Source organism: Porites lutea, chromosome 5 (assembly GCF_958299795.1).
Source record: "Porites lutea chromosome 5, jaPorLute2.1, whole genome shotgun sequence".
NCBI lineage: Eukaryota > Metazoa > Cnidaria > Anthozoa > Scleractinia > Poritidae > Porites > Porites lutea.
The window spans coordinates 23,496,197-23,509,201 of NC_133205.1; the positions used below are offsets into that span (position 1 = coordinate 23,496,197).

Genomic DNA, 13,005 nt, shown 5'->3' on the forward strand with positions numbered 1-13,005 from the left:
CGGCGTGGTGACAGTAACAGCAATGTTGTTCAGCATTAAAGCCATCGTTTCTGTTGCACTTGGAAACGTCTGCGTCTTACTGGGGTATGCACTGGGCTGAGTTGTAGAGCAAATGGTGTTGTTGATCGAAATTCCAAGTTGCCTTTTATATCTGTCACAATAGTGACAGTGGGTTTATTTATAGCTCCTTACCGCAAGAGGTTGACGAGGTCACCAGGGGCAGCAACGCTTTGAGGATTGAAACTGAGAAGACAAAATATTTACTGACGTGTCGAGCAGGAACAGATAGAAAAGGGGACTTACGTAATTGGAACACTTCAGACGTGACTCGAAACGCAAAGCCCTGTGAATCTTTGGAGGTTGTTTCGGATCATTGACTGACTTTCGAGTGAAGAGAACGACAGGATACTGTCGTTCTAATATTTGCAACTGGTCTTGGCTGTAATGTTTATTGATATTACTTTCAAAGTGGTGAGCGATTTAGCCATTGTTAGATCGAAGATTGTAATCTGATTGTTACCCAATTGCCGTGGTATTTTAATAGCCAAAAACCTTAGGGAAAGCCTTTGATGTTACCGGCAACGCTGTTTTTGGGTTGAAAAAGGGGGAGGAAACCAGGATGGGCAACATCTCATGTTTTGCATTTGGAATTGACCCTAAGGGCAGTGCATTTGGACTTCAACCATTTTCATTAGCAATTTTCATGGAAAATCTGTCCAGAGTTTACGTGACAAATGCAGCGTCTTTTCGTCGGGTTTTATAAGCCCAATCACGAAAGCGTCGTCTTTTGTGTCGTATGACACAAGCCATTATCTTTATAAAAGTAAATGGCCTTTATCACTCCTTGCACATTGTGCAATTGTATGTCTGCATGAAAGAATACAAATACCATTGTTTAATAGCAGTGCTGTCACCGTCATTGTAGAATGCAACTGGACTGCTCTGGGAGAATTTACCAATTGCGGCAAAATATTGAGAAACATCCTAGATTCGAAAATGGAAGACTAATTTTTGAGAGAGATATTTATGGCAATGAGGGGGTCAGCTTTTGATATGGGGAAAGATTATGAAATAAAGTTTCATTGATATCATAAATAAACAAAGGAAAATAGAAGTTATCTTCCGCTTTCGCCATTGCCGAATTACTAAGTAAAAATCTTACGCATGTGTTCATGCCCACATTGCGAAATTGAAAAGATTTTATAACCAATTCATTATTTATAATACCCACAACTGCGGATTTTATGGTATTTGAGCAAGCATCACGTCTATTCGCGACGAGAATATTCATTCACATAACTTATATTACCACCTGTATGTCTAGTATTAAGGCGTATTCTTGGCATGCCTTCTATTCATACGAACGCGAGACTAACGTAATACGTGTCTGAAAAGAAAGATGCAGACATATTTTTAATGATCGAGCTGAAATTGATAATAGACAATTGGGGTTCGAGAGAGGATTGTGTAATCCGCACCGCTTTGACCCGCTCAGTTCGAGAACGGCTGCGAAATATCATATTAAGCGCCAGTTTGTTCTAAAAACTTCTGAAAGTGACCTTAATACGCAATTAAAAATACCCGTCAGTTCTTTTTGTATTTCGAAAATTAACTAGGCACTGTCGGAAACTGCATTATTTAATTCAAGAGACATTTTTTGTTGTTGATATAATTAAAATAAAGCCACAACAGAACGCGTTATTTTTTCTAACCATATGGATGACGTAATGTTGCCATTTTAGATTAAGCGCGCTTTTCAGGCCTTGGGTTTTGCGCATTGCTTGAAAAAATCAGTCAAGTTAAAACTAATCGGAAATGCAAAGAAGGGATTTTTTTTGGCTTCTGGCTTTTTCATCCGTTTGAAAACAAAGTTGGTTTTTGGGGTCTAACGCAGATTTCCAAAAAGCGGAAACCACAAAAAAGAAACACACTTAACAATACAATTACTTTCCATTCGGTCAGTTTTACGAGAATTTGAGTCATTCTTAACATTAAAATATGATCATATATTTTTGCGTCTTATTATTTCAATCAATGACAAGCTATATATGATGATAAAAAGTGAATTTTCAATACGTTTATTCCAAGGAAGGAAAATGAAATGAAAGCAGAGAATGCTTTTCCGCTAACTTGCATTAAACAATATAACACACTTTTCCCGAAAACCCGACAACAAAAGCAGGTTCTGTCGTATTGTACTTGACTCTTTTTATTGTCCTCACTGAAACGAAGACGACAACAAAATATGTAATTTGAACACCTCAACGTTTTTCTTCGCAAAGCAGAATACGCTATCTGTAGTTCCTTGACCTTTTCTGGTGTTCCTGTTTAGCTGAAGGAAATAGTGTTATGAAGAACATTCAACATTCAAGCTGAGCTCGTTCTAAAGAAACAAGGTCCAACGACATTGACAATGAAAAAATATTGTTCTCTATACACTGTTTCCTGTATCACCGGCGATACCTGTTTTAATATCTTCCACTGAGTGTAAGTTATTTTGAGCTAGAGGGTCTTAATTGGTAATATTTTGAACTCTTTGCATAGAGTCACGTCGTAGTTAGGGCTGCGAAAATCATACGTAAATCATAGCAAAATTATGGAACTTGACTCGGGTCGAAAAGCATGCATTTTAATCGGTAAAGATATCTTTTTTGTCGCATGATGACGAAGGAAAATGAAACAAGTGGGATTACTAAGGAGGCCATCAAAATAACTCTGACTCGACTTGCATATTTAAAAACATAACAAAACGCTGAAGCGGGCGCGTGTATTTGTTGACATGGAAGATGTGAATCATGCTGACTGAACTTGTGTACCTCAGACAAAGGAACTAGCTACGCTTGTGTTAAAACATGATAGTGCAGTATGTCTTATTTCTTTGAATTTCAAATCATCAGACTTAAGAGGTTTGAATGTCATTACCTTAATAACCTCTCTAAAGCACTTAATCTTGGCTTTCTTCTTCTCATGATTCTCATCATTATTCTTGTTTACGCCGTTACGCATGACAAGGTGACCGCTGACGCGTTGATTTTTGTGATTTGTAGCACGTTGACGCGAGCAGGAAACCGGAACATTCCTTGAATTCCGCGCCATAACGTCATTAATTAGTGACCCAAACCACGCGGGTATAGAACTAAAGATCTCAGATACACTTGAAGAGAACAATGTCAGCGTATTCAAAGGGTGGTTTTCCAAACTTAGTAAAGGAGTTAAATCTCGGTTGTTTATGAAGCGACTAGGAATGTCGCATTCATTTGAACGGTTCGTGAGATTTGTATCAAACTCTTTAGACTGCACTACGACATGGAATACCCGCTTCTCCAAAAATGGACCCGGCGTTTTGACGCAAAATTAGGGCCGGCGTATCTGATGGCCCTGAGCAAGTTCCCCGGGAAGGGATTTATGATAACCGGCTTAGAGCCGGCTTTGTAACATGCAGACTTTGTACTCAGTAGAGGAGCGCTTACTCGTTTGGAATGTAGGTTTTTAAAAACCTTCGATGCAATAAATCGTAACAGATCGGGAAAATAATCACACAGCAAGCAAAAACCAGCAAAGTAAATAAGGTAAGGTTTGTTTTATGGCAAATTCTAGCGAGCATTTATCTCCTTGAATCTTTTACCTGAAATCCCATACAAATCCTTTCTGTTCAAGGTCATTTTTTAAAATAAGGATTACACAATATGAGACCACCCATATTATATATTAATGATTAAACTCTCTTACTGAGCTTGGGTCGCCTGTGGTTGAATAGACCATTTTACAGTGGTTGTGACTAGAATACCCTAAAGTCAGATTTGTCATCTTCACCAAAAATACATGATAGGAGTCTCATGATAGCTTAAAGTAGTAAATTAGAGAAGATAGAAAACAGAAGAAAACAGTAGGAAGTCTGATGTAGGACTTAAACACGCGTCATTTTTATAATCCACATTCATATCCACTACACCATCAAGGGTTAACTGCCGAGACCGGTTAATTTTAACATACTTAGCAGGGCGTTGATCATTACCGTATTGAAGGTTAACCTGTTTTAAAACAGTGCTTAACCCTAATCACTGTACTTTGGTGCTAAAAACCAATTCAACTCTCTTCCTTGCACTGGACTGTCTCTTACTCTGATTTCCTCACTTTTCTAAAAGTTCTCGTGCCCAATAAATTCGCATAAATATAGTAAAGCATAGGGTTGTGTAATAAACATAAATAAGGTGTCCAACTTGATTTTGAGGTATCCATTCTAGTTGTCGGCTTAGTATCCTAGCCTTTGAGTGAACGTGAGGCTGAGGTTGACATAACAAAGCAGGAAGGGTTGTATCAAAACAAGGTGAACTCCAGCCTCGTTTCCACCTGTAACTGTAAAATCAGGGCTATTCCTAGGAACCATATCCAAGTTCAGAAGGGAAAAGAAAAGATCGTTGTGACCTGTTTGCGTCCTCCATTGACTATTTTCGAATCCCACACAATACACTCTGTTTGACCTCCAAATCAGTTTGCATAAGTTAACTCGGAGAGAACAAAAATAACTAGAAAAGAAATCTCTATAAAAATGTACGTTACCACCCAATTTACTCGACTACCACAGGTAATGCGTTTGTGGCTTGCTTGTTTTATACATACATATCACAATTAAAACAAAAAGCGTACTTATCAATTCGAATGACTCATTTTGGCATTTATTTCACTTAACACGTGCATGCAAAGCTTCATTTTCTTGAGCAGCAAGTACAGATCGAGTGGGTGGAAAGTGTGGGGCAAGTTTTACCTCATGTTATGACGTCAACGTATGTAGATAACGCTTTGCTGTGATTTGGGAAAACGCCAAATGAAATTAGAAAAGCAACCACATGAAACAGTCATTAAAGAATTCACACTTTCGTGTTTCTTGTGGGATTTACCCGGTAGTTCCGCTCGTTAAGGCCCCTAACCACAAATGTTTTCCAAGAATAGGCCGCGGATGAATCAGCGGATTCAGTGGGTTTGTGTGGACGGGAGACCCATTCGTGTAAAAAAGAAAATATGCGATAACAAAAATATCCGGATTTGTGTGGACTGGGCCTAAGGGTGGATTCATTTGCGACATACCTGTAAAGAGGTCGCTTATCTTGTACTCAGATCTTTAATTGTCGAAGCCGAGGGCCAGATCTGGTCAAGAATCCAATCTAGTTGTGGCGTGTGCAATTCATTCGGATCTGTTCAACACGTTTGTCTTATCTTTTAAGACTTTTTAAAACTTTCTCTCGGTATCAGTAAAGACTTTTGAAAAGGGTAAAAAAAAATATTCTCGCGTAGAAGTTGACGCGTTGATGATGATGCTGTGAGATTTTAGCCCGCGCTATGATAGTTAAATTTAAACTAACTGTCGCATTAAATTTGGTGTTACAAAGCCCGAGAACAATAACAACAGCAGACTCGATCCTAGCCCCTCTCCTCTGGTAAGTTTGTGGTGTAGTCATTCGCCCTTGCAAAATCTACGGGGATGCCAGATACGTGTCCAATCCGTTCCACTCAAAGACGGTTGTCCCACACAACCTTAACCAGAAGCATATAACCCCGAATCGGGGTTATATGCTTCTGCCTTAACCCAATCTGCATGCAGTAGGACTGCGTTCCTCTACGTCGAACGCAATGAGCCCCTGACACGAAACTACTTATTTTTGTGACGGATATAAAGAACAGTGAGCGATAAGTACAGTAGCCTGCCGGCAAACTCTCCAATTATGGCTTGCACGCTACAAGTACGGGGAAAATTGATCACAAGGTACAACATTACACATGACGTCTCTCTATTGACAGAAAGAAACCTTCGCTCGCGGCTGATCGAGGCACGCGAGCGTGCGCACACATTTCTTCTTTCTCCTCACGTTCTTCTCAAGACAGGCAAGTTTTGTAAGCTGGAACATCTTTTTCACTAGATTATAAAAGAGCCCGAGACACCAGCAAAATTACCTCACAATGCAAGCTGCTACTAACAGCTAAAGCAAATTGTGGTTACAATAATGGATGCCTCAATTTTAACCTAGGGATTACATTTTTATTTAAAATTACAATTGAAGCCTTAAAGTTAACCGTTTAATACTATTCTAATAGAGCAACATGTTCTTTTTTTTCTTTTTTGCACTTCACAGTTAAGCGGCGATAAAACTTGTCCTGGCATATTTCAGTTCACATCACAGGTCGAATTGTACTATGGGGCTGTTTTGGGTACAATATCACTTCTTTGATTGGCTATTACAAAGTTGCACAAGAAACTGAGTTAAAATTCTTTCCCCAAAACAATCTCATCGTGTATTTCGACACAACATTAAGCAATTAGTCTCCATCGCGTACTCAAAAAAAGCCAATTCTTGGTTTGCAACCACGTGACATGGCGGCCTTGTAGGTAGTCAATACAATAAGGGCCTGTTTACATGGAGGTGGGGGACCCCAGGTAGGTGAGGTAACCCGCTTAGGTGGGGTAACCTGTTTGTCCATATAATCTCTCATTTTAATTTGATCACGTTTACATGATAGGTGGGGTGACCCGCCATATTTTACTTCACCTACCTAGGGTCCCCCACCTCCATGTGAACAGGCCCTAAAAATCATTTCAACGAATTTACATGAAAATGGACTTTAGCTTCCAGAGGATAGAAATGTTTTTGTTCTTGAAAACCAACATGGCTGCCATGACGTCACGTGCAAACCATCAATTGAATTCCTTTGGTTGTGTCCTCTTGGCCTCACTCCAGGACCGCAAAACTGACGTCAACGCAAAAGGAGGAAGGACTGGACAGTTGCACTAGGACTTCTGGGATCGTTAGACTGACCAAAGTTAGTTTTGATTGATTGCTCGAAGCCCGGCATAAGCGAATCAAAGCTAATTCTAGTTATTCAAACTAAGGATTCTGGAGATAAATAGCTACAATTACATAGAAAATTCTCTTACGTGTACATTCACTGGAATGAACGCATTCTCAAGAAGCACCTCATAACTTAATTATGTAAATTTATAATTTTTACAGTTGTTACAGACCGTCACAATATTCGACATTGCATTAATATAAATGTTGATTTTTTTTCCCTTTAAGTAGCGACCAGTACAAACTGATGTTTAATACCCTGACAAGAAGGTGCTGAAACTTGAGTTACGGCAGGAAAATGGGATTTCTAGAATCCTAAGAGTTTAAGGAAACTTCCCACATAAATTTTACAGGGGTGATTTTCAATTTGCTGCCACGCCAAGTATAAACCACTTTATGCAAATATCCGAACTCTCACAGTCTAAACTTCTTGATCAAAGCAATTCCTCTCAACTATTATGAATGTAAACTTTTGCTCTGGACAAGAGATTATCAGTGTTTCTTCCCTTAAGGAATAATATATTGTCTTGTCACGTGACATAACCAAGCGACTGTAAAAAAAAAAAACAGTCAAAACAGTGAGCGATTTCCATTCAACAAAAAGTCTTGTTTGAAATTTCAGAAATTCCATGTGCCCAATGGAACGGTATATTCCAGTTGTACAGACCCGACCCGAGCCACTGCGCGTTTGCTTATTGTTCTTGTAAGCAGGATACAAAAGAGCGCTACTGGGGACAACAATTTTGTCAAGAGGAAAGGGACTTTTTAGTCCGACCGACCGAGATAACCGGACCGGTCAAAGTGGACCACCTTGTAATCTGGGTCCGAATATTCCAGTCGGACCAAACCGAAATGGTCCGTTCCACTTGAAGTACCAACCGAAAGTTCCGGAATTTGGGGTTGAATGGAAACAGCCCAGTGTTCCTTCTCTTAGGGGAACAATTCTTTGTCTTGTCACGCGACATACGCAGGGGCTTGTAAGAAAACCGCCAATACAGTCACCAATACGGCTATCCCAAACACCCATAAAGAAAGCTTGTCCATCACCATGGCAGCAATACGCCATTCTTCTTTGTGATTGTTCAGTCTGTCGTCTACGACTGAGTTTTCTACAAGCGTGTCGACTCGGTCGAGAATTCTTTCTCCCAGCTGAAGTACGGGATCCTGGAACCCTTCCATGTGATTTAACGATAGTTCCGAAGCGCTGAGAGACGGTGCTGCAAGAAAACCGTTTGTACTCGAAGCCGTGTTTCTGTAATGGCTGTCATAAGGGCTATTGCTGTGACCGTTAATCAAACGAATCTTATTCTTGAGTTTTATCGAGCCATTTCGAATTGGCTCCAACGACGTTTCCAGCGTGGCTTTCCGACCAGTATCCTTGCGCATTTTTGAATGCTCCTGGATTCGTTTAAGGTTCTCCATACTGATTCCGAAGAAATTTCCGAGATAGCCGAGGACATACTTCCGAACCCAATACGGCATCTCGATGACATCCGAGTGATAGTATTTCAAGATGTAACAAGTCCACACAAGGCCGACAGCCATTTCGACCATCCCAGCCATATAGAACTTGGCAATAAGCGGTACTACATCCGATGATGGGGGAATTGTTTCTGCCACCACCAACATGAACACTGTCATGGCCAGAAGGATTGTTATCGTCAAGGAAATACGTTCACCTGAGAAAAAAAAAACAATGAACAACAAGGAAAAAGTGAATTTTTAACGAGCCATTTTCCACTGGTTAAGCAAAAGATTGGTTAAGACTTGAGACTATTCTTAAACGTAGATTAAAACAATCAAACTTGATTTTGAAAAAAGATAGATTGCCTTTAGTTTGGACAATTCGAAGTAGAGTAGCTGCAGCCAAGAGAGAATAGCTCATTTTCTCTTGCTGCAGCAAGATGCAGCGAACTGAGCGCCACTCTTCAGCAAGTGTCACTCGCTGTATTCAAGCTCCTCCAGACCCCTGTTTTCAAGACTGCGCGCAATCTAGTCGCCACGAGAAACGAGAAGGGGACTGGAGCCGAGATACGTGCCGCAATTGTTTCTGGGATCGTTACTGAGGACGCACCGGTCAGCTAGTAACAGTCCCAGAACCCCTTGCGAAAGTTAACTTGGCCCAATTTCCAAACTGGCCAATCAGTGGCCAATGTACAACACAAACACACTACACTGCTTTGCAGTACACTAAAGGGAAATGACGCAAGCAAAAAACTATTGGTTGACTTGTTCTTCGTCTAAAAACTAGAATTAGGACAGGTGACATATATCCTTAGTATTATTACAAGATAATACAGACATGTATCTTGATTTGAATGCGTTTACCGAGTCCGGACCCTTGGCGATTCAGGAGCCCATAGCTCGAAGCGAGCAACTTCCATACTGGGTCTATGTCACGGCGTTTTTACAGACCAGTTTATTTTAAGACACATTTTACGACACTTTTTCCTGCGAAAATAGAATTTCCACTATGTCTTTGAGCGCATTCGAAGTATAAGATATCAAACAGGAAAACTGGACGTTATTAAAAGGCAAAAAATATCATTTTTAGGTCTGTATGTTTTGCTGACTGGTTTGTGAAATTTAAAAGATATTCAAAATTCGCGCCAAAACCGTTCTAAAAATAAACTGGTCCGTGAAAATGCTGTGACACGAGCCCAAAGGAAGTTGCTCGCTCCGGGTTATGGACTCCTGGCGATTAAATTATTAAAGAGCGAAGTCAGTACTGCACATGTGCATCAAAAAACACCTACCTGATTCTGCGGGGAGTATAAAAGACACGTTAATCAACACGGTGATGATGACCAGCGGTAATATTAAGTTCATCATATAGAAAAGAGAGCGCCTCCGAATGATAAGGGTAAATGTTACATCCGGGAACGGTTCCTCGCAACAAAAATACTTCAACACGTTTCGCACCGACGGCACACCGACCAAATCCCACTCGGCGCTCTCGATGTAATTTCCCAGGTCAGCGGAGTGGCTCTCGTTCAATATATCGAGACGATAGCCGTCGTAAGTCCACGAACCGAACTTCATTTTACAATACTGCGTGTCAAATGGGAAATACTTGATGTCGATGCGACATTTGCTCTTGAAAGTGACCGGAGCAAGCCAAACGTTCTTTCCCGTGTGATGCAGTACAACTCGGAAGTTTAAGCGGTCTAAGTTGCCGCCAAAACTGATATCTTCGTCAGCGCTGTGAAAAAGAAGAGAGGCAAATTTTGAAGATATTCCAGGAGCGTTGCCGGTTGTTTCGATACAAGTCATTTCAAAACAAGAACGAAGAGTATTCACCCAAAATGTTTTTCTTGTTCACACGCAAACTATACTTGTAGTGAATGAAACTTTTTGTGAAGTTTCACCTCTCGAGTTTGTATCGAAACGACCGGTTTCTTCCAGGGGTGAAGGAGAGATCGAGGTGAAGATAGCTTATTTACCGTTCGCTATTAATCTTAACTTCAAAAAAGAACCAGACAGACCCCCGACCCCCCCCCCCCCCCTCCAATCCTCCCGTGAAAGTTTGTCCATCCCAGGGGTGTGCAAGGTTAAACCTGCTGCATTCTTCGTTATTTTATCCTCAAAGATCGCTCTTACTCGACTCTTGATGACTGCTCTGAAGGAAAGCAGTCAGAAGCTAGTCAGAAGCATTTTTTGCTGACAACATCTTTTAAATTGTCTTTTCATCGTGGGGAAAATCATGTCAAATTCTTCTGGATACTTTCATTGAAATGTCGCACCAAATCTCCCGTACCAAATCAACGTTGACATCTAGTAAATTTTAGGCCTCCTCCGCGAGTTTCCATGAATATAAGCTAATAATTAGTTTAAAGCGTTTCCATTCTCCTTCACTTTGTAATCATAAAACAAAGTAAAACGGCCGCCCTAATTTCATTTTACTGAAAAATCAGTTTTTACCACAACGAATGGCCTAGCTATAATCTTAACGAAAAGGCAATTTTGGTCTAGATAAAGTCCACTTACTTCTCATATAGAACGATGTCTGGAAGCCAGACTTTCTTTGGAGACACGTTGATAGTTTTTAATCCACCAAACTCACTGCTGTTCCAGGCTAAGAGAGGATTAAACCATATCTGAGGATTAGGAAAAAGTTAAAGTTAGACGACATTTTCTCATCTTTATCCTTTTTTATTACTTCAATTTTTTTGGTAATCCTATACTTAGTTCTAGAACCTTCCTTATGCATGTAAGTCTCGCCCACCCATTACTGAATTTTCTGGATCCACCCCTGCAATGCTGCCTGGATAATTTTCTTTAACATTACACTCTATCTGTCCACCTTTTACTAACGCATTTGTGGCTTTATTAAGGGTTCAGTCAAATTTGATGTAGATACAATGTCGAGAGGCACGTACAGCTATTGTCGGTCGGTTCAAACAAAATAGTGCAAAAGGCAGGTGAAATAGGCTGGTATAGCGGACTCACTTGTCTAACCCAGGCGCTTGTTGTCAGAATTTGATTCTTTTCATCCTAAAATACAAAAAGGAAACAAAAATCACCTTTGGCTATTTCAGTTTATAATGAAAGTGAAGAATGATCATCGCAGTAAATTTTCCAATTTAAGCAATTGGAAAGAAGAAGCCTGAAAAAAATCAGGGCTTCAACGGGATTCGAACCCGTGACCTCCGCGTTACCGGTGCGTTGCCCTACCAACTGAGCTATGAAGCCACACATTGGGAGCGAGGTCAATTTATTGAGTTCATATCTCCTGTGAGGAGTGAAATGATGTGAAGTATATAAGAAATAATTCATTTTGAACTGCAGTTGTAGATGAAAGTGAAGAATGATCATCATCTACAACCGCAGTTCAAAATGAATTATTTCATATATACTTCACATCAGTTTATAATGTTATAAACACGCACTTTAGGGACAGGCTGTGAACCTAGGCCTCAAGAAATTTGATGTCAAGTTCCAAAAACTCTCACTTTCAAAACAAGGCAAAGTGCAAAATCTTTCTTGTGAAAATGAGTTTTATTTGCATCACAATAATATATCATTCTCATATCAATGGCTTCACTTTAAGCCTTGCTTTAAAAATAACAGAGGCCTGGGCAACTATGAAATGGCTTCCCCTATTGATTTAATAACCGGGTTTTCGCGAATCTTGATTTTTCTCGGTAGTTAATAGTCCCTATTTGATACTTACCACGTCAACAATCTGATTGAGCGTTAAACCAAGAATGACCGTCACAGCATCTGAATCGTTTACCGCAGGTCGTTCATTCAGGTCATAATTTGGGTGAAATATCTTCTTCAACAGTGCTTGTTCATTTTTACTAGCTTGACAGCCTTCAAAAGAGTAAGGAACACAAAAACTACTTCAGAGAACCATGCCTCTTTCCAAACCAACCTTAGCGTTTAACTTGATAACGTTCTGAACTTGGGGCTCTATTTAGGAAACAAAGGATGCTTTTCCGTATTTTCTATGAAGGAAATGCGCGAATGAAATGTCAGGAAATCGCATTTTAAATATTTTCCACAGAGTTGATTTAAATAGGAAACTGAGATTGATTTCTGATCCCCCAGGGAGTAATCCCTGGGGTTATAACTTAATTATACGGATATGCACCGACCCCCAGGGACGTTACTGTGATATACAATGTAACAGTTGTGTAGCGAGGTACCAATGCGAAACAACATTGACCAACGGGAGAAGAGTAGGAAAGAAATACATATCGGCCATTTGGAGTTGGCGCGAAAGTACAGTTGTACAGTTGTACAGTAACTGAAATTTCAATTAATCCAGCGGGTGCCAGTTGTTCAAAAGATAGACAGTGCTGTGCTGCAGTTAAAACCATATTGATTAGTGATTTTGAAATAAAAGAACAGACCCAGCTGTGCCTTAGTTTTTATCTCTCTCTAACATTCTTCTGGTACTATTCAATTTCATACATGTTATCAATATAATCGATCTAGGGTGCATAACTGTTTGAAGAAAGAGTCAACAAATCGCTCAGGAGCTTCTGATTATTTTTTTTTTTTTTCGCTTTGACATCGTTGACAAAGACTATGTTAAATGTTAATTTTAACTGGTAGTGGAGCAAACTGGTTATTATTTTATACTCGATCTGTGCCTCAGGGTCAATAGCAGGCCCTTAAGTCTCGAAGACTTCATCGAATCCTCGAGAAGCCTTGA

At 40.1% G+C, this 13,005-nt stretch overlaps 1 protein-coding gene and 1 long non-coding RNA gene across 2 annotated transcripts; both read right to left on the bottom strand.

Annotated features, from left to right (window-relative positions):
• Window positions 1-2,180: 2,180 nt before the first annotated feature.
• LOC140936817 (uncharacterized) lies at window positions 2,181-3,004 on the bottom strand. The gene is made up of 2 exons (XR_012165415.1): window positions 2,923-3,004; window positions 2,181-2,324 (listed from the first exon to the last, which is right to left on the bottom strand). It is a non-coding gene; the product is annotated as an uncharacterized lncRNA (long non-coding RNA).
• Window positions 3,005-6,506: 3,502 nt separating this feature from the next.
• On the bottom strand, window positions 6,507-12,667 carry LOC140938113 (neuronal acetylcholine receptor subunit alpha-9-like). Its single transcript, XM_073387642.1, has 6 exons — window positions 12,574-12,667; window positions 12,016-12,158; window positions 11,292-11,336; window positions 10,830-10,939; window positions 9,599-10,044; window positions 6,507-8,521 (listed from the first exon to the last, which is right to left on the bottom strand). The coding sequence occupies exons 1-6, from the start codon at window positions 12,665-12,667 to the stop codon at window positions 7,797-7,799; spliced, it is 1,563 nt and encodes a 520-aa protein (XP_073243743.1). The 3' UTR covers window positions 6,507-7,796.
• Between the last annotated feature and the right edge of the window lie 338 nt (window positions 12,668-13,005).

Excerpts from the sequence above, each read along its gene's own strand:
- LOC140938113 (XM_073387642.1), bottom strand. The coding sequence starts at position 12,667 with ATGGTTTTAACTGCAGCACAGCACTGTCTATCTTTTGAACAACTGGCA. Across the intron at positions 12,159-12,573 it reads TACTGTACAACTGTACAACT|GCTGTCAAGCTAGTAAAAAT; the intron begins GTACTTTCGCGC and ends ACTCTTTTGAAG. Across the intron at positions 10,045-10,829 it reads GACATCGTTCTATATGAGAA|CGCTGACGAAGATATCAGTT; the intron begins GTAAGTGGACTT and ends TCTTTTTCACAG.